We start from the raw sequence: 22,548 nt of genomic DNA on the forward strand, positions 1-22,548 counted from the left end.
GTCCAGACTCCAGAGGTAGAAGTGAAGGCTGGAGAGGAGACAGGTACAGAAGAAGTCAGGGAATCTCCCACTCCTGCTGTGACCAGCTGCCTTCCCCACTAGTATCCCAGAACATGCAGAGAAATTGAGGGTGGAGCAAAAAGAAAAGGATCCTTAGGCTGCTGAGGAAGGAACTGGGGCAAGGAGCTTTAGAGAGCAGTGGGAAGGCAGGGACCTTCAGTCCTCGCAACTGCTCTATTGGGGCAAGAGCTACTGGGAAGGGTTGCTGTGACCACTAGGAGTGAGCTGTTTTGTTTATTTGGATAAAGGGTTAACTTCACTGACATTGGGTGATTTATTGTTTCGCTGCTGACCTACGCCTGACTCCTGCTCCTGTCAGCGCTCGCTCCCATGTGTGTTCTGAAGCTAGTCTGTTTTGTGAAAAGTATTTTTCCACAGTTCCACATTACCAAAGTGATGACCTGAGATACATCCCTCATGCCTATCATCTGAATTGTGGCCTCACATATTAGTTGTGGTGTGCTGTGATTGGACACTGAGTTATACCATATATTGACTTCTGTTGTGGCATTGTAGGCAGGGTGGTTCTTGACATGGAGGTGGCTGTTTTTACTGTTTCAGTGACTTCAATGGAAGGAAAATTATTTGCACCACATCTGGGGTTAATGTAATGTGTTTGTTGTTGATGAGGATGTGGCCTCAGACTGAAGTGTTAGGTGTAATATAAGTGTGCTACTCCCTTGTTGAGCTGATAACTCTGTTCCATGTTAGCCACTCAACCAAGTACATCTTTGCCAGATTTAGCAAAGTAGTTGATATTATCCAGCTTGTGTTTAAGCCCTGTTTACTAATAGGTCGAGGCAGATACCTATGGTTGCTGTTTGGTGGCAAAAGACTTTATTTGGATCAGGCTGACTGCTACCAAAACAGTTAACCAGGTTGCAGCTGTTTTTGGAAAGGACTTGATGAAGTGGACACCTCTCCTGTGATGAGCTAGTTTCAAGCTGCCAAACGGCCTTTCGAGTACGCTGTTGATGAGCCGTCAGGCTGTAATAACTTTTGGTCACTACAGAGCAAGTTGGATTTGCAGAAGCAACATACAGGTGAAAGGTTCTGTATTCCATTATCAGCCTCCTAAGCTGGCTTCTATCACTCACAAAAGCTATCTGTTTGAACACTTGTCATATTTGGTATCTTGGACTAGAACTGTGGAGTCAGAAAATCTATTTGCATATTTCCCCCCTAATAAAGCAGGCTAGTTGTACATAGCATTAGGAAGCAACTTAATGAACATATTCTTTTTCTCCTTAAAAAGAAATGTTTCCTCTTAGACTATGGCAAGATCTGATTTCTCTAAATCAAGGCTGCATTTGTTCAGCTGTATTCATCTTTGTCCTTCATTTGACAATCCACCCCCCCGCTCTATAAATACAGAGTTGTAAACAAGAGCTAATCCTTAGCAACAACCCAGAAAGTTAATGTTTCTCTCCAGCTCTTGTTATAATAAATTCAGACACTTTGAATTTGATGTGATTTACACACCATATTTATAAGGCTAGTAGGTACTAATGCCTTATTAGCTAGCTGAAAAAAGAGCACTCTTTTGTATTCACTTTATAATATAATTGCACCACATTTTCCTTTGCAAGGTGTTTAAAGATGCTTTAAAAAAATGGAAGTGTTTTTCCTTTCCTCACTTTTGCTTTTACGTTTTGGTGGAATTCTCTTATATATGTTTTCCCTCCCATAATAGTCAACATTGTCAAAACACTTTGCCATGTGCATCTTCATAATAGCAAGCTTTATGGGTTAAGATTATCATCATGTTAGTTTAAATCTTTCTGTAAATTTCACAGCTGAAAATGCTGGAGAAGTGATTCCGAACCAGGAAATATCCTTAGTTTTCTGCAGTTGAACTGAGAAGGTATAAAGATTATACAGTACCCTGAATAAAGAATGTACCTCTGTATGGTATTTGTTTAAAACCTATAGTCACTGTTTGTACTAGGGATCCTCTTTAATGTACTTATTTGTTATTTTATATTTGCTCAGGGAATGTTTTCATAGTCTTAATCTACATAAGCCATGCATGTTTGAATTCTGTGAGTCCCAAAGCACTGTGATTTTAAAGTAGTAAAGATGTAGCAAACCACACATACAAAAGAAAGTTTACATATAGCTTTTCTAGCACTGAAATATTTTATTCAGCTTTCTAATGCCTTAACATTGTGGTCAGCATTGCCATAAAGCTATGGTTATAAGAAACGATACAATCTGTGAAGCATTTCCCATTAGGTAGACACCATGTCTTTAAATTATGGCAATTTCTTAAGATTTTAAAGCAAAATGAGCTCTTAGGAGTGTGATTAATGGCAGGGAATGAGGATAACACTGGGTCATCAGTGGCACTCCATTACAAAAAAGGTTGAACTAATAAAAGCATCCATCTATTTGACCAATAAAGCATTTGAATGATATGCTTGTAGTTTTTATCATATAGTACTTACTTTGCACTGAATAAACTGTGATTTTACGTACTGGAAAAGGACCACAGAAGAAGCAGTTCCGTTTCGATGTGAAGATGTCTTAATGCTGAAATAACAGGCTGCACATGCAATATTTTGCACATGATCCATTTTACAACACATATTGAAGTGAACAGGTGCCAAGAAAGTCCAGCCCAGTCACATTTGACTTCAGAAGAGGAAAGTTCTAAAATAAAATAAAATAAAATAAAATAAGGGAACTGGTAAAAAGGAAGTTGAAAGCCAAATCAGGAGGGTCAGATCTATCTAACATGCTTGGCAGCTATTCAAAGCCACAATAATGGAGGTTTAGGTAGAATGGATCAGGAAAGGTCCTATCAAAACCAATAGGATGCCAACATGGTTAATGAGTAAAGTCAATGAACATATTAGAAGCAAAAAGGCTTCCTTCAGAAAATAGAAGTCTTGTCCAAAGAAGGAAAACGAATATAAACTCAAACTTTTGGAAGAATAAATTCATGCATGCAATAAAGGATACAACAACAACTACAAATTATTAAAAAAACATGCACATCTTAAAACCAACAATAAAAATTATCTGACTACATTTGAAGCAGGAAACTGGCCAGGGTCACAGTTAGACCTTTGGGCACAAGGAAGTAAAAGATATGCTAAAGCAGGGAAAGGAGATTGCAGAGAAGCTGGATGACACTGTCTTCACTGCGGAAGACACTGTAGAAGGAAGTATGTAACTGTTCCCTAAGATCTACAAGGATAGGTCCTATCTAACTTACCTTTAGAGTCCTTTGAGTGTCAGTGAGCATATGGATGGGAGCGATCCAGTTGACAATGGGAACTCAGACTTTCAAAAAGCATTTTATAAAGTCACTCAACAAAGGCTACCTAAGCTTACCAAGCATGGTATAAGAGGACAGACACTCTCATTGCTATTAATTCTCCCATTAACCCAAGGTTCCCGTCTCAGTCCGTGAGGGTAGTCAGGGGCTCACACAGGCTAGCCATGTGCTATGCTGCCAGTGTGGGTGGCAACCATACATACTGTCCACACATCTGGAGCAGATCAGAAAGGGCTATATACATGTGCACAGATGTTTGTGAGAGTTCTGTGTGAGGTGGGATTGAGCCACATCACATATCTAGAAAGAGCTCCTTGTGGTCTTAGCTAGAGCTAACTTCCTCACAATCAGATACTCAGGGGGTTGTCAAAACGGAGCCTTTAAGGAGTGTGTGAGTCCAAGGTTTAGTGTGACAAGCAAACCAGTCCACCCCCCCCCAAGTTAGTCAATCCAGATGTCATGCTACTCCTTTTTATGTCAACGTGATTGTTTTGTCATGGTCAGGCGTGTGATGGGTCTCCTTCATATAGCCTACTCAATAGCAAGCATTCTGGAGGGTGGGCTTTTGTGAATAAATCAGCCTCAGTCAGGGTTTAATTTTGTCAAATTTACCTGGGCTAATGCGTAAAAACTTTCATTGCCCTGCTTTCCCTTCTCTGCTGAATAACCACAATGGCCTCCTACACTTTGGTTTAAGCCCAAGCATACCCTGATCTGAAGATGTAGCTTCAGGCAGGTTGTTGTTATGGAAACTGATCGCCAGTGTCATTCTAAAGAAGCACTGTCCAGGTTATGATCAGAGCAGTGCTTCATAGTATTCTCCACATACTTGGTGCTACTTGCTAGCCCTTGTTTTAGCTCTTTCAGATGGTCTGTTTATTCAGCATTCATCCTGATTTACTTGCACAAAGCTTATGGTGGGTAGAGTGTCCACTATTGAACACTCATTCTGATTTGTTTACGGGGTGGTTATATGGCAGTAAGCATTAATTCTGCATTCATTGTGATTTGCTCACAGAGTGTTTAGATGTATTCGTGTTAAGTCATTTGTTCATCCCAGTTTTCAATGCATTTCCCCATCACTTTCCAAACTGTAAAAAGTTCGCTTTTCTTTTTTAGGGGATTTATTGCAACAGAGTACTTTAATCCACATTACACATAAAGTTCCAGTATGCACTTGAGTTCCTCCCACAAATGCTGACAAATATGGAGGCACCTCAGGTCACAAAAGGGATTTTTCTCTTGGCATGGCTGAGAGATTCCAGAAGCCTGATTTGGAGTTCTGGCAGAGCATGATTTTGGACATCTATATTTAAATTGCATTTATATTCTACTTTTCCTCCAAGGAGCTAAGTTGGCTTAGCCCTTTTTATTATCACAGTAACAAGTAGGAGCATCAGAAACTGCCTCATGCCTTGTGAGGCTTTCAGCTTGTATTGTTCACACTGCCTGGCAGTGGCTCTCTAGTGTATCAAATAGGTCCTCCCTATTCATATAATTGTAGAGTTGGTAGGGACCCGAGGGTCATCTAGTCCAACCCTCTATCTTGAAAAACCGAGGATTGAGCCTGGAACCTTCTGCATGCAAACCTTGTACTCTACCACTAAACTATGGTTGCTCCTCAGAGGTAGGTTATTCCTGAGTGGTGGCGTCTCACCTAAAGTCACCAGTGAGCTTCATTGCTGAGGGCAAATTTAAACCTGGGTTTCCCCATTTTTAGTCTAATGCTCCAGCTGGGTTTCTCCAGCAATCTGAGGACACTGGTGAGAGTATATACAGAATAAAGACATGACAGAAATATTGAGTACATATATATTGGCCAAATTCAGACCAATACAGAAGGTGGCAGTTTGAAATATGGACACATTGATCATAAATAATCTATAAGAGAGTTGAGTCTGTGGTCAGACATTTCTAGAATTGCCCAAACATTGACTTAGGCGCCAACAGAGTCTAGAAATTACGTGTTTCCAAGCAGTACATCAACACTTGATCAAAGAAGAGCATGGGAGTTTTTAGACTGGCTAATGGCATCAATATCTGTCAATTATTGTAGGGTTGGATGGTAGCCTATTTATAAGCTCTTGGTCAATGGACTTAGGAATCGCAAAAAGGAATTAGAAATTCCCAACAACTTTGCATTTTTCTACAGCTGCACCTTTACGTTGGGTCTCTGCCTTTGATATGCATACCATTGGTTATTCTGAATTTAATACTGCATTAAAAAGCTATATGCTGCTCTTGATACTTGCGTATAACAGATTAGGCTTTTTAGTAGAATCCAAAACATTCTAATTAACAGGCATTGGTAACTGATCTAAACAACTTCATGGGCAAAATGGATTTAATATGGCGCTTCCCTCCCTCTCCCTCTCCCTCCTCCTCCCCTCCCTTCTCCTGTAAATGATGCCTTTTCCTGTAAATACAACTTTAACAATTAACCACCTGCACTTCTGTTTCTGCCCCCTCCTTCTGTTAACCACGCTGTTGTTTCACATGCCGTCTGTGAGGGAGGGGGGAATGGCATCTGATTTGATCTCTCTGGTTAGTGCAGGGACTACAGAGCACAATTTGGATAATTGCAACTTCTTGTTTAGAAGCAACCTGGCACTGTATAAACAAGTCGCCCTGGTCCCCAACTGGTTTGATTTTCATGGTGGTCAGCAGCTGATGCGTGTAACACACAACCTTCCTGCTCCTCCAAATGTCAGGAGGATCACAGTTTGTTTGTCTTGACCTCTCCCCAGCTGTTTACTCTGCAATGCATTTGCCTCAACCTTGATTCCCTGAGAGTGGCCCCTTTCTCCTCCCTCCTCTGTTTACAGTTGTCCTGCCCTGAGTGTCACCTATGAAATCTGTTGATTATTCCACCTGGTTAATGTTAAATTGCTCTTGCAAGATGATGTGTTTGTTCATAAACACAAACGCCAGGGCCCTTGTTTACTGTACCCATGGCAGCAATCAGTTATTAAACAAATATTGCTTTGTTTGCGGGTGTGAGCAGCAGTTTAGCCTGCAAGGTCTGCTGGGGGTGGGGAGTTGGGGGGGAGCTTTAAAAGCTAGGATTTTGATAAAGAAGAAAAGGGGAACTTGTCCCTGGAATGTGGCTGAAACTGACTTGGGTTTGTTTTTCTTATCGTTAACTTTAGATGAAGGGGCTACAAAGATTAGCAAGTTGTTTGGTTTTTTTCCAAGAGATTTCCTTAGTGTAATGATATCTATCCAGTTGTTTGCTTTTTTCAGAAGGGAGAGAGCACTCCTGCAAGACGGCTAGCACAGTAATAGAACATCTGATGACTAGAAAATTCTGTGTGGATCAAACAAGGACTTTAAATGTCTAGGACAAAAGGATAGGGCTATGAACAAGGTAATCACAAAAAAGAACCTTCTTCTGAATGATATATAGTGATTTTCTGTTTGTGGATTTTGTGTGTGTGTGTGTGTGTGTGTGTGCATGTTTCTTTTAACAGTATGTTGGTGCTTGTGTCCTCCATGAAGTTAGGAAGGGAATTTTTTAAAACTTGTTTTAGAGCAGAGCTGATGTAAACTCTTGTAAGAATGGCAGACAATGTATAAACAAACCAATTAATATGCTAACATATGACTTCTTGGTGTGTTTTCATCATTTTGTGCGCTTGCCTGCCGTGTATTAGTATGCAATAGTCTTATGTCTGAAAGTGTATTTACATCTTCAGATGTTTTGCATTGTTATATTTCTTCTTACATGCTAGGAGCTCTAATGAAATAAAGTGGTACTAGTAGTTGCTGTTTTGTAAAGAACTTGTTGTCCCCCCTCCCATTTCTCCTCTCCTCCATTGTTCTTTAAGGGTATCTTATACCAAGTAGCAGAACATTGTATGCCTCATTGATTTCAGTGGGTCAGCGGCAGGACTTTACACAGTCCTACTTAAAAATGAACAGTGGTTGTGGAGTCAAAGGGCAGAAAGCACTGTACATAATTTGAATATCAGATACAACCTGTTAGCAATAAATGCTGAATCCTAAGGAAATAGAAGAGTGAGCACATTTAGAGAAAAGTTGATGTTAGCTTTTTATGTTTAATGCAGAGGCCTGTAACTTTATAGGGGAGAACTGCCATTAAAATTATAAGAAAACAAAATGTAAGTGCATAAGGAGTTTTTAAAGGATCAGATTAAATGATTGACCTGTTAGTCATCCAGGCAAGCCGACAAGAAAACGTTTGCAAAATCCTGATAGATGGTACTCACTAAGTCGCCATAATGATCTGAAACATATTGTTCGTTTTGATTGCTAGAGCATTCATGGGGCTTGAGGTGAATCGGCATTTGAAGTGTTGTGGCCTAACCAGGCAGTCATTAATTGACTATCATTGCTATGATGAACCAGTCCTTCTCTCTGGGGCAGACAATAGGGGGAAATTGAATAAGATACTAAACTTTATGGTGCCCTAGCTTAACAAAGCACTGCTTAACCACAGAGATGATGATGATGATGATTATCCTGCAGGCCCTACTTAAGACTGCAATCCAATGCATACTTTCTTTGGAGTAAGCTCTACTGAACACAGTACGACTTATTTCTGAATAAATATCTGTAGCATATGGTTACTGATGTTTTAAAATCATTGTCTTGTCAATAGCATGACAAATGTTTGGTTAATAAGGAAAGAAAAAAAGATTTTCAGGAAAACCTTGCTAAAAACATAAAAACCAACCAAAGGTTTTTTAAATGCATTAGCAGTAGGAGACCAGCTATGGAGGTGGTTGGACCTTGTCAAAAAGTGTGCTAAAGGAGGAAAAGGAGATTGCAGAGAAGCAAAATTAATTATTTGCATCTTCTTCAAAGCAGAAGATGTGAGACAGGATAGGAGTCTGAAGGATTGAGGAAGATAATGGTTACAAGAGACAATGTTCTATTCCATGAGTTGTCAAACTGTGGCCACGGACTACCAGTGGTCTCCAAACTTCATTCAGCGGGTCCATAATGTGCTTCTAAAAATAAAATTAAATATCATCTAGCGCAGTACAATCAGTACAAAAATTATTACATGGTTCACCAAGACACTCGGCATTTTTCTAGGGTCAGAGGAAAGGAGGGGAGTTTGGGAACTACTATTCAAGGCCTTATTGACAAATTAAAATTTGACAAATTTCTGGGTCTGGATGGCTTCCATCTGAAAGGTCTTAATGAACTAAAATGTGCAGTTGCTGTTTGCTTGTTCCATATCAGCTTCCACAGGTGAGGAGTGGAAAGTGGCTAACATAACACTATTCTTTTTTGTAGAGGAGACCCACAAATTACAGGCTAGTTAGGAAAGTCAGAAATACCAAGTATTGTATATAAAAGCCCAGATCTTGTGGAAGTGGGACCAGCATGCATTCTCCAAGGGTCAGTACTGTCTTACTAATTTTTCAGAGACCTTTGAGAGTGTCAACAAGCATAGAGATAAGAGGTGAATATCTGCTATACTAAGACTTTGAAAATGTGTTTGAGTAAGCTTAGCAGTCATGGAATAAGAGGGCAGGTCCTGGTTAAAGAATAGGAAGTAGAGAGTAGGAATAAATTGGCAGTTCTCACGATGGAGGAGTAAGATTTACCATGGATCAGTACTGGAACATGTGCTCTTCGTCTTGCTTCTAAATGACCATGATTTAAGGCTGATATATGTCCTCCAAACCATCCTAAATATCTTTGCAGAAGCTTACGAAAAGTTTGGCCTATCACTCAACATCCAAAAAACCAAAGTGTTGCACCAACAAGTACAAAATAACCCCCCTGCAGCGCCACAAATCCAACTCAATGGTGTAACGTTGGAAAATGTCGATCACTTCTCCTACCTAGGCAGTTATCTTTCCACAAGGGCCAACATTGATGCCGAAATTCAGCATCGCCTGAGCTCTGCGAGTGCGGCTTTCTCCCGATTGAAGTGCAGAGTGTTTGAGGACCGGGACATTCACAGGGAAACCAAAATGCTTGTTTACAAAGTTATTGTACTGCCAACTTTACTACATGCCATCTCCAACTCCTCAAAAGATTCCATCAGTGTTGCCGAAAAATTGGAAGAAGCAAAGATCACCAGTGTTGAAGCAATGATTCTTCATCGTCAACTTCGTTGGAATGGTCATGTTGTGTGGATGCCTGATGATCGTCTTCCAAAGCAACTGCTCTATTCCGAACTTAAAAGTGGAAAGTGTAATTCTGGTGATCAACAAAAACGGTTTAAAGACTGTCTCATGGCAAATCTAAAAATATGTAGCATAAACACTGACAACTGGGAAACACTGGCCTGCAAGCACTCCAATTGGAGAACAGCCTTTACCAAAGGTGTTATGGGCTTTGAAGACACTTGAACTCAGGTAGCAAGGGAGAAATGTGCTAGGAGGAAGGCACGCTTGGCAAATCCACACCGTGATCAACTCCCGCCAGGAAACCCATGTCCCCACTGTGGAAGGATGTGCAGATACAGAATTGACCTCCACAGTCACTTACAGACTCATTGTTAAAACCGTGTTTATGGAAGACAATCTTACTCGGCTATGAGTGATCGCCAAAGAAGAAGAAGAAGAAGAAGCCAAGTTTGCTGGTGATACCAAATTCTCCAAGGTGATTAAAAGAAAAAGTGATTGCAAAAAGCTCCAAAATGAATTCTCCAACTGGGTGAATAGGCATTAAAATGGCAAATGCAATTGAATGTAAGCAAGTGTAAAGTGGTGCACATTTGGGCAAAAATTCCTGATTTCACATATATACCAATAGGTCTCAAGTGGCAGGAACAAACATATGTGCTTATCAAATATGTTTTTACATTTGCTGTTGGGAACTAAACTTTATAGAAAAAGGGACTGGGAGCGTTAGAGTCTTGCCATGATATTGCTGTGGACCGATCATAGAATCATGGTTGCTACGAAAAATGACTTATGTGTTGTTGTGATCTCAGGAAAAGAACTAAGCACTGGATTCAACTTCTGTAGTGGACTGTTGGATTGTATGCTAAATATCCACACAGATGCCACAAAAAGCTGAATGCTGATGTTACCCTTGCCCTCAGCTCTGTGGAGTCCTATCTGCATGGATGCAATACATGGAAGCCTTGACAGTACTATGGTTAACACTGACATGGCCCTATATCAACAGTCACAAAACTACTGCCCATTTAGGGAATGCTATACATTTCCCCACTATCACCTATACCACCTTTATTTCTGTCTCGCAGACAGTCCTTGAGAGTAGAACCTGTGCTGTGCTTGATGCATACCCTTCCCTTACAAACTGTTTTTTTCTTCAGAGTTCTTCTTTATTTCTTCCCGTCTGCCCTTTATATGCAGCATGGCAGGCAAGCTAAACTAAAAGTTCATGTGTGCAACTGCATTTCATCGTAACCTTGTGATTTAAATGTTGGCCCCTTTCCTCCCCTTTCTTTCCTTTCCAAATATAGATGGCAAGTTCCTTTGAATAGGGACTGTGAACCATGTATATTGGAAGCACATTACAGTGGTCCCTCAGTTCTCGAACGTAATCTGTTCCAGAAGACCATTCTATTTCTGAAACATTCAAAAACCGAGGCGCAAAGGTTGGTCTGCAAAATCAGTTGAGAAAATTGAAAAGCATGCAGCGGAAGCTGTTCGGCTTCCAAGGCGCGTTCAAAAACGGAAGCATTTACTTGCGGGTTTTTGACATTCAGGTTCCAAAACATTCGTCAATGGAGATATTCGAGAACTGCGGTATCACTGTATTTGTTTTTGGTGAGTGTTTTAAATCCTGATTCATACGTTTGGATTGGATGGCCCTGATGAAGAAGTATGTTTGTTCTCGTCTCCATCTCCCCACCCCAATGATAACAGTTTGTGTGAACACACATATCCAATCATGAAGGGGGGCAGTTCCTGCAAATCTTTCTTTCCCTTTCTCTGAAGGGCTGACGTCTTGGTATCCAGATATCTCAACACCAGTTTCTAGATAGACCCAAATAATGCCTCTGATAGCCAATAGCTTTGTTTTAGAATGTCCCTTTCTTGCTCTTCCTTGTCCATTAGGGAGACTTTCACTTGCAAATGTGGCAGAACTGGGCAAGTCTGTGATTCTGATGCCATGTTTGTTGGAGCAGCACTTTTAGGATTGGACTTCCCATTATTAAATAGCTTGCTGAAGACTACACAAAATATTTACATCACTGTAGAACTCAGGGTACTGACTCCTGAATTTCTTCTCAAGGACGCTATTTGCCTTATGTTTCAAGTTCATCAGAGAATTAGCCATTAACTCTCTTATATTTTATTGGGTTTGAGTATCAATCCCTCAGCAGCTTTAGAGATCCCAGAGTCATACTGTTGACACCCATTGCCATTTGGGTCATAAAGAGATGAGAAAAGGGATGGTGTGCTATTATATGTAATTAAGTGCCAGGCAAGCGTTGTTGGATAGAGGGCAGCCGCTGAAGCTACTAGTAAGGAGATTTGGGGGCAAGTGTTATTTCAAATGAAAGCTTCTTACAAGAATTATATGTTTTGGATCAATTGGGAGAAATTGCAGGGAACTGTGAGCACAAGGAAATGTCTACTGCAATTGGTCAAGGTGATACACTTGACTCTCTTACAGGCTGAATTATATTAGATTTCCGTCTCGTCTCGGTTTCCTTCAAAGTTCTTGGTTTTAACCTTTTATTCTCCACCTCTCTACATCACTGAGCACTGCTTTCCCTACAGCCACGAGGGCACAGGAGGTGACTAGCCCCTTGCTAAGCAGATGCCAGTGCCAGTCCGTGGGTCAGCTACTAAAGGATGCTCTTAGTGCACTGTGATTTGTTTCAGTTCCCCTGGGAAATGAACATCACCTCTTCAATATGTTCAACCTCCAGTGACCCAAAGCTTGGGATGAGTCCAATTCCAACCCTGGAACTCCCAAATGACAGCATGAGAAGCAGCTACCTTTGTGTCACAGGGCCAGGCTCGAAATGTGCTGTTGATAATTCCATCCGTTCTGGAGCCCCTTTCCCCCTAAGTACTAAATGAAATTTCAGATTTCGGATATGTCTAGACATAGACAGTGTGTGATAAAGTTGATAATACATTAATCATTTTTAACAACAGGTAATATGCATAATTTATGGTGTTACAGTGCTATCTTTTTTGATATTTATGATGGATAATGCTCAGTTTTTGCCCTCATATTACTGCTTTAAATTATACCACAAGAAAATTAATGAGAAAGTAGATTTATGGGTTTCATTTGTTTGTCAATTTGGAAATTAATTGGGTGTTAATTTTAGCCGTCCCTCATCAGACCAGGTCTTTAGTATGTGTGCATTACTTTGCATTCATTGAAGCCTACCTCCCATTTACTGTGGGTCACTAGCTTTGCATACATTAAAATAGCCCTCAGGCTCATTCTCTTGATTACTTTTTGAGCTGCCATGCATTAGAAAATTTACGCCTTTCTGTTATAATTATGAAAATTCTGCACAGGAGGAGGGTCCTTGCGTAACAGCAAATATGCACTGTTCTTGGCTTTGTGAGGTCTCATGTAACAAAGTCCTATTATTATTATTATTATTATTATTATTATTATTATTATTATTATTATTATGTTTTATACTATAAAGTGGTATTGTCGGCCTTTGTTTTATGACCTCCAGCCATTGATGTCTCAAAGACTAATTTACATTCATTAAATTAGAGAATTAAGCACAGAGACACTAAAAACAAAAATTAACAAGCAACCACCAGCAGAGGCTTTTCTTTGTATTATTTAACTTGAAAATTTTAGTTTTTCACATTTCTCAGTCATTCCCTACATATTTTTTTAAAACCACTCACCATGCTAAAACCAAAAACAGTAGTTTCAAAAGCGTCATAACCTGGTTGAGCACCATACTGGTTTATGTATTTGTAGCTGTGTACTGAACAAAACTTTCAATATTTTAAAAGATTTGTGATACTGAGGTTTACCTGCTTGGATTGTTGTTAAGGAAAACTTATCAAAACATTGCTTAGCCAGTCAACTTCACAGACTGAGAAACCATGCCCAAAAAGAAGTAGGGTGTGTGTGTGTGTGTGTGTGTGTGTGTGCGCGCGCTACACAGACATGGGTGCCTGCATGGGTGCATATAATATAGCAGAGCAGTATTTTGACATTTTCCTGGCTAATGCATAGAAGATTGCTGAGCACTGGGCTGTTGGCATCTTGCTAGTTCTGTACAAGGATAAATGTGAAATGCGTTTTTCTTTCAGAAAAAGTGGGAAACAACAAGTCCCCTGGCATCTTAAAAACTAACAAATTTATAACGGCATTAGCAAGAGCTTATTTCATCAGATGCTTCTGATCTGATGAAGTGTGTGGCACTTATCCTTCTCTCTGCTTTGGGCTGTTGAACTTTTATTGTGCTTTTCTAATAGCTTTACAAACATTTCTTTATCATTATATCCAGTTTTTCTGCAGAGGACTTTAAGAAGGCTTCCATGTGTCTTTCCCCAATAAGTACAAACATAGTATTTACCTTGTGATATTATCTGTTTCCTTATACAAAAGCTCTTCCAACTGTCATTTCAAAACTGGTTTTAAAATGCAAAAGATTTCATTTAATGGTACGATTCTATGAATAGAATGACACTTCAGAGGTCATCTTGCCCAGTCACTTATAGTAAATGTTCATAGAATCATAGAATTGCAGAGTTGGAAGGGACCCAGAGGGTCATCCATTTCAACCCCCTGCAATGCAGGAATCTCAACTAAAGCATCCATGACAGATGACCATCCAACCTCTGCTTAATAAACTCCAAGGAAGGAGAGTTCACAACCTCCTGAGATAGTCCATTTCACTGCTGAACAGCTCTGACTACCAGAAAGTTTCCTCCCTGAATGTTTAGTCGAAATCTCCTTTTTTGTAACTTGAAGCCATTGGTTCAGGTCCTACCCTCAAGAGCGGGGTGGGGGGGACTTGCTTCATCTTTCATGTGACAGCCCTTTAGATATTTGAAGATGGCTCTCTTTTATTTATTTATTTATTTATTTGATTTATATTCCACCATTCACCACAAGATCTCAGGGCGGTTCGCGGAATAAAATATGAGGTGAAAACACAAGTAAATAGTTAAAACAAAAACAACAAAACAATACCCCCTATCATATCTCCTCTCACTCTCTTCTTATCCAGGCCAAACATATCTAGCTCCTTCAGCCATTCTTCATAAGGCTTGGTTTCTGGACTGTGGTTTTCCACCTGTGGCTTGGCAAAGTTACTAGGCCCTGTTCGACATCCCAGGAAATAATTGATTTAATGTCAATGGCATAAAAAAGCCTACAAAATGTTGCTCCAGAAACAGGACAAATATGACCCTGTCCACATTCACGTGCAACAGCTATATCCTAGGAAGGGTAGAGACAAATTTTGGCACAGGAGCATCAGTGGATGCTTAACCAGGCTTCACTGAATTAACGGTTTAAATTGTGGGATGCCAGCTCATCTGATTGGTTGCTAGTCCATTTCCAGGCCCAATTCAAGGTGCTAATATTGGTGTTTAAAGCCTAAAAGATTCAGGTACCAAATAGCTGAAAGATTGCTCCCTTACATACAGACCTCCTTATGTCTGGCACGTGAGATATGTATTTTTGCGGACCACCCTATTTTGTGGGATTGTATTCTTTGTAATTGTAAGTTTTTTTTCATTGTTTCTAATGTTGCATTTTAAATTGTTGTAACTTGTCTGGGCACCCTAAGGTGAAGGGTGGGTGAACAACAACAACACTGTTAAAATAAAAAAAAATTCCTTCCAGTAGCACCTTAAAGACTAACTAAGTTAGTTCTTGGTATGAGCTTTCGTGTGCATGCACACTTCTTCAGATGTGTATCTGAAGAAGTGTGCATGCACACGAAAGCTCATACCAAGAACTAACTTAGTTGGTCTTTAAGGTGCTACTGGAAGGAATTTTTTTTATTTTGACTATGGCAGACCAACACTGCTACCTATCTACTACTGGAACACTGTTAAAGTTTAACACACAGCATACATCAGGCATAGGCAAGCTCTGGCCCTCCAGATGTTTGGGACTACAATTCCTATCATCCCTGACCATTAGTCTTGTTAGCTAGGGATGATGGGAATTGTAGTCCCAAACATCTGAAGGCCGGAGTTTGCCTATGCCTGGCATACATCATCATATATCACTGGGCACCACCTTGAGTGGCTGATGGAGGCAATATAGGATGGAGCACAACAACACAGAACAAGTAGCCAAGGCATTTCGCTTTTTCCTTATTCACTTGCTGACACCATCATTTTTTGTCACTGAAGGTGAAAGCCCGATATTAGTGCATTGTCTTTCCTGGGAGGAAATGTGTAGGCAGTACAACCTGTTTGTTTCTGAAAGTTTCTTTTTTCCTTTTGAAGTTACCAGTGAGGAGGTTGGTGATTGTTACAAGGCTCCTCGGAGCCACTATAGAGACATGGTGGGCCTGCTAGCAATCCTTCATGAACTAGCTTTGGCCATGCACCTCTAGTTTCCTCTACAACTTATTCCAGCTAAGCACAGAGAGGTATTCCTGACAAAAAAAAACCCAACATAGATGGCAGTTGTTGAAGCTGTGTACACCTCACATGTTTAACAAAATGTGCTACATATTTTTAAAACGGAAGCTAGACTGCTAATAATGTTCACCAACAAGTTTTATCTCAGTGGAGAAAATGGTTAGATGTTGTTTTGGCTTTACTGTGTGCTTACCAGAGGCTGAGGCTTTGTGACTAGGTCTTGCCGTTTAATCACTTGCTTTAAACCGTTTTTAGCAATGGCTGAAATAGAAATATATTACATAAATCTGTTTAGTTTAATTTACACATCCTTAAACGACTGGGCCAAGTTCTTTAAGGGCATTTATTCTGCTTCATATAAATAATTGATCACCTAAGTTAATTTACTTCTGCCTGACTTGGTCAACCTTAATTAACTGCCCTGAAATAAAGACTGATTTTATTTGTTAGCTTGAAATCTTTCACAAATGTAAGAAGTCAAGGGCTTTGTTTTGACAAAATTTTACACCAGTGCTGTTGCTCAGAGAGACTGCTTGTATCTGTATGGACAGCCCAGCTTTTGCATGTTTGATAATAAGAATCTTTAGCAGACTGGAGACAGAGCATTAATGTTCATGAAATTACACCGAGATTTCAAAAGCGATAACCATGTGAGAAATGAAAATTGGGTGATTCTCTGGGAAGTAGTCTTAATAGTGACTATATTTGTTTACTTTTCTTTGACAGCCAGTGTGCTCATGGCTGAAATGCACAAACAAAGGCAACTTAATCAAGAACAATATCAATCTATCCACTATCCTTGCTATCTTATATGCTATCCAGAATGTCTTTCTTTATCATCATTTTAAAGAATTTAAGTATTCCTCCTTTTCCCCATCAAAAGTTTTAATAGCTTTAAAACCAGAGGTTCAACCCTGCCCCTGTCCTCAATTTCTCTGAGCCACTGGTGAGTTTATCATATTCATCCTGATCAGTAACATTGTATATGTGATTGATTGATTGATTGATTGATTTGATGTATTAAATTTTGATGTCACTTTTCATTGAAATGAATCACAAGGTGACTTGCAAACAATAAATAACAATAACGTAATAGAACATCACAAACAAAGAATCATACAGAATAATTAGCAAATCATCAGAAAAACAATTAAAATCTATAAATCCATATTAACAAAACAACTAAAAATGAGGAAAGGTGGAATAATGAGATTGAAGGAACTACAGAAATAACCGGGGAAAGGAGGTAGAATTGCTCTGTTTGGACAAAGGTGCTTTAAGTGTAGGAAAAGAAGCCAAAGGAGTATAGTCCTCCAAGAGTCAGACCATCAGAGAGACCTTATAATTTTAAGGTGCGTGGCAATTTAAAAAAACATATTCTACCAGGTGTGATCTCCCCAGCCCACCCTCATAATATTTTGCCTCTGTTTTAAGAGCTGGGGAAAGGCTACAGTTTAAGAGCTTCACAAATGATTCAATTTACGAAGCTTGTAAAAATGCTATAGTTTCATACATCGATCAGCCAGATTTTTAGCAACTGTTTTATTCTATTTGAACCACTTCTACTTTTTGTTCTAGATCATAATTATGCCGTAATGCCTTCATTGAACAACAGTTATTCCTCATTTTCTCCCTTTTCCGTTCAGTTAAGAGTGGATTTCCCCTTTTTGCATCCCTCAGAAGCTGTTTAATTAACTCATAAAAAGTACGCCTTTTCTCCATTTTGTTGTTGTTGTTTAGTCGTTTAGTAATGTCTGACTCTTCGTGACCCATGGACCAGAGCACGCCAGGCACTCCTGTCTTCCACTGCCTCCCACAGTTTGGTCAAACTCATGTTCATAGCTTCGAGAACACTGTCCAACCATCTCATCCTCTGTCGTCCCCTTCTCCTTGTGCCCTCAATCTTTCCCAACATCAGCGTCTTTTCCAGGGAGTCTTCTCGTCTCATGAGGTGGCCAAAATATTGGAGCCTCAGCTTCAGGATCTGTCCTTCCAGTGAACACTCAGGGCTGATTTCCCTAAGAATGGATAGGTTTGATCTTCTTGCAGTCCATGGGACTCTCAAGAATCTCCTCCAGCACCATAATTCAAAAGCACCAATTCTTCGGCGATCAGCCTTCTTTATGGTCCAGCTCTCACTTCCATACATCACTACTGGGAAAACCATAGCTTTAACTATACAGACCTTTGTCGGCAAGGTATAGGGAGGTGCTATTCCTTGTGGTCCGGAGCTTGTTCTCAAGTTACTCAGAACGCATGGGAAGGAACTCCACTGCATCAGTTCCCATGCTGCCAGTATAATGTTAAAAAAGGGGGGGGGAGTGTGCTTAGGAAGCTTTTTCTGCCTTTAGTTTGAATCAGGAGTTAGAGCTGGGTATTATTGCAGATGCTAGGCAAAGCCCTTAATCAGTTGTTTCTCAAGTAATACAACTTGGATACTAATTTTATTTGCCCACATTATTCACATTTAAATGTTCAAATTCACTAGTGGCTCTCAGGTGTCTTTGTTTTCCCTATAAGCGTAGCTCAACCATGAAAATAAATAGTTGTTGTTTGGCTTGGGTTGTCATCCATTTCTGATAATCAGGTCTCCTTTTCATGGCTGATTAAGAGGGTGGCTTTCACTAGGGCTCTGATACTGTTCATTCCAAAGGACAGCCCCTAGGGTGGGGGCAATGCCCTAGGCCTAAGGTGTGGATGATAGGTGATGCTTTGCATCTGAGTATGTATGTGCTCTTTTTCAAGTCTGTCGCCCACAACATCCTCCTACAGCAAGCTGGCAAGCATCATGTTGCATATATATCATAATGTACCACGTAGAATGTATTATAGGTTTTAAGTGAAGTGTTCAGATGCAATTAAAGAAATCGAATTCTAGAGCTTGCATATCTACGTCTGCAGATATATCTGAGAGGGGGGGAAAGCTGCTGAGTAAATGCTGCTATATTTAGAAAAAGAATTTACTGATGATATAGCTATACCAACAAATAAACATAAACTGGTGGCTTGAACCATTAATGAAAGCACAAATTGTACGAAGGGAAAGGTCAAATGTTTACAGCTACGGCAAGCTTTAAAAAACAAGATATATCTTAATGTACAAGTGTTTCAACAGCTGCTTTATTCTCCCTTTTTCCTCCACTGAATTATTTCAGGTTTTTGAGTCATGATGCAAGAATCTGGGACTGAGACAAAAAGTAACGGTTCAGCCATTCAGAATGGAGCAAGCGCTGGTAGCCATATACTAGAGTGCAGCCTGCGGGAAGCGAGATCAAACGGAGAGACGCCTTCAGTGGAAATTGGTGCAGCAGACCTAGCCCACCTTCAACAGCAGCAGGTACATATTCAGATTTCACTACCTGGAGGGAGCAAGGGGAGAAGACTTGACCATGTAAAAAGATGGTGGCATTTTCCAGCAAAATAAGAAACTTACAGAAACTAGGTTTTTATCTGTGGTTTGTGTCCTGTAGGGCAAATGCAAAATGGATGTTTCATTTATCCAATCGGAATTACTTTTTTGATACTCTTGTCAGAAAGATCAAGAGTTCATAGCTTGAGTCTGTCGTCCATTGATGACTGTACAAAATAATGTTTGTGAATATGCACTTAGACAACGAAATAAGGTTGGATGAAATCCGGTGGTATCCATATGCAACTGGGAACAGACGTCTCCTTACATAATGGGATTTCTGGTTTTCCTCCTTCCTTCCCTGCAGACCCCCATATGTGCCCAGAATCTGCTCTGGAAGGGATACATTGGAGAAAGGGGAAGTCCTGTTCGGTGAGGGAAGTCCATTAGAGCAATGTTGGATTTCCCCCATTATGATCAAGTTAGGAACACGCCTATCAATAAAAGATTTAAAAATACATTTAAATAGGAAAGTCATGTTGTATGTATCTGTAATATTGGAATTGGGGGAAATGAATCATAATTCTACTTTTTAAAACAAGCTTTCATAAATGTGGGTTATTAAAAGGAAGAAGGGGTGGGCTTCTGAGGGTTCTGTGTGTCACTACAACCTTTGTCTCCTGTAATGCTGAATGTATTCTTGAAGTATTTTAAGTAAGTTATTTGGCAGCTTTGTAAATACTCTTCAGAGCACATGATGCTCTTGTCAGCAGGTAGTTGTACAGTAGAAAACAGCAGTTGAAAACACATTGCAGTCAGCCAACATTGCTATTTTTCCCCCCTTGGAAAAAACGCACACTACATAATTCCACTACAGTTTAGTTGTTTTGAGAGTCACATGATGTTAAATGCAATAGACAGTTATTTCAGCCGTTTTCTTACTATGGGTCTCTTATTTGAAGTGAGAATACAATCAGTGAGAAAATCACAGCCATGCTGAATTCATTACTGCAGTAGTCATACAAAACCATGGATAAAATTTCAATAAGTGCAGGCCACAGTTGAGTAAACAGTTGCACTGAAACTTAATTCCTGTTGACTTTTCCCTCATTCTTCGCCAGGGGCACATTCTGAATCGTAGTGCAAAGACAACAGGGGTTACAGCTTTGATTAATATAGGACAGTGAAAGAGAATAAGAACAGTAAAATATGTTGGAACTACACTGTACACAAAAGCCTTCTTCTCCAAGAGATTTCACAGCAAAATGAGCTAATTCCATTGTTAGTGTATCTGCATTTTTGTAAACCTTTTGCTTCTTTCCAATCTGTTTTTGCTGGTACACATTTCTATATTGCTCTTCATACAAAATCACAGACTAGCTACCAATTAAGAAAAAAAATACACAGCAACAAATGAAATAAGTTAATACTTTGAAATAACAAAAAGCCATCTTATAACTTCCACAGCAGCATGATAATAAATTCTAATGGAGTATCTGGCAGCTCAGAGATCCAAAAACTGTATTACATATATTTGCCATTTCTCTTTTCACCAAATATTCATCAACATCATGGCTACCACCTTCTAACCTACCTATAATCAAGACCACACCCTAATGAACCACAGGGGTCACTGCTGAGTGAAGTAATACCTTAATCATTATATGCATTGTATCACGTCACTCGGCAGCAACCTACCTGAATGCTCAAGGAGAGGCAGGAGTGCCTTTCAAGGAGATGAATTTAATGGAAGTTAAAGGAATGAGTATTTAGTTCATACCTAGTTATAACTGTCTGCTTTGCGTTTGGCTTATATAAAGTCACCTTTGGTTTATAGTCTTGTCCATAGGTCTCCATACACTTCCCTTTTTCTTTTGTCATAGAATTTTCTTTTATGAAGCAAACAACTTGCTAGTTTAATAACACATCCATACTAAACATGTGTGCATGTGTATTTTGTTTGTTTGTGTATAAATGAGCGTACTATTCAAACAATCCTCAGAAACTGTATCACAGTGTATTTGATGGCTGTGGTTTCCAGATACTGTTTCTAGGTACTGTTAATGCTGAAAAAGGAAAAAAAAGTTGTTTTCAAACAGCTACAGCAAGCATGCAGCATACTGTTTAGCTGTTTCTCCCTATACAACATATGCTCTTGGGTCACTTAACAGAATGCTTGCTATAAAATGCTCATTCAATAAATCTGAATGGCTGTTAAGTAGAACTGCTGTTTCCTGACAGCACTGCAATGTAAATTCTTCATTTCTCCTCTTCTTTTTGACAACTGTATTGCATTGTCTGAAGTATCAGTGAAGGGTACTTCTGATTTGGTTCTCTGTCAAGTACCTTGTTCTTCTTTGTAGGCTACCTGCAATGATTCCTAAGGGGTGTATGGCTGCATAAGAACCAGCTTCATTAATATATTTTTAATAATTTTATCCAGTGAACTGATGTCTCTCCACCCTCTCTCCCTGGATTGGCACATACCAATGGCTGGGTGAACACGCAGCCTTGAACAGCAACTAAGCATAATACTTTTATAGCAACTTGTTGCTATGGCTTTAATTTTCTTGAATGGGATTGTGGTGCACCTGTGTGGGTAAGCTAAACGAGAGAGCCATGTCCTTGAGGGCAGTACCATATTCTGCCAAGGAAAAAAATGAAAGACTAAATTTCAGAAGTACAGTATACCTGTTTTTCCATACAACCTAGAAAGCACAGCGACAGGTACAATTTGGTTATTATTTTGTGCAAAGTAAGGAAATACAAGCTACATAAACGATATCCCAGTGAAATAGGTTCATTTGCAAGGTATAAAGCTGTAAAGCACAAATAAACTTTAAAAATTAAATAAATAAGATATATGCTATTCATAGCTCTTCACTGAAATTTGGGGGGTATATGTACAAAGCACATAAAGGAAAGGTTTAGTGGGTACTCAGTCTTGTGTCACAAGATGATATTTAACATGAACAGTGACAAACTTTTAAGCACATATGTAGAAGTTATTCATGGGAAAGCTCTGCATTCCAGGGTTCCTTGCACATGCAGGGGCATGCATATTTGCTATGAACAAAAAAGAATGAGAGGTGTGTGCTTCTCTATAAAGAGGAGCTTATCTCAGTTCATCCCTACTTTACTTGTGTCTGTCATGCTGAAAACTTGGGCTAAAGAAATGGAGAGTCCTTAGCTGTAGAGTAGCTGACCATGTCACCTTGATCATAGGGAAAACTTGGGGCATTACAAATGTTTTAACCCATTACAAATATCTGTTTTTAAAAAATACCTTGCATGAAGAGCAAATGCTTAAAAATAGATCCAAAAGGGAAAGAAAGAACAGAAAAGTAAAATAT

The 22,548-nt window shown here is 39.6% G+C and overlaps 1 protein-coding gene across 14 annotated transcripts in view; it reads left to right on the top strand.

Moving 5' to 3' along the window:
• FOXP1 (forkhead box P1) overlaps positions 1-22,548 on the top strand; it is a 543,747-nt gene that overhangs the window by 288,311 nt on the left and 232,888 nt on the right. For 11 of the 14 annotated variants that reach the window (XR_014216021.1, XM_082209686.1, XM_082209682.1 and 8 more), the window contains one exon: positions 19,002-19,183. Coding sequence is in view for 12 of the 14 variants with exons in the window: in XM_082209686.1 (XP_082065812.1) it covers positions 19,013-19,183 (171 nt within the window). In the remaining 2 variants the exon portion in view is untranslated. Of the gene's footprint in view, positions 1-6,586; positions 6,711-19,001; positions 19,184-22,548 lie in introns of those variants that run through there. The other 3 variants (XM_082209680.1, XM_082209684.1, XM_082209676.1) reach the window with 2 other exon arrangements.

The sequence above is a fragment of the Podarcis vaucheri genome (assembly GCF_965113315.1).
Source record: "Podarcis vaucheri genome assembly, chromosome: 2".
NCBI classification, from domain to species: domain Eukaryota; kingdom Metazoa; phylum Chordata; class Lepidosauria; order Squamata; family Lacertidae; genus Podarcis; species Podarcis vaucheri.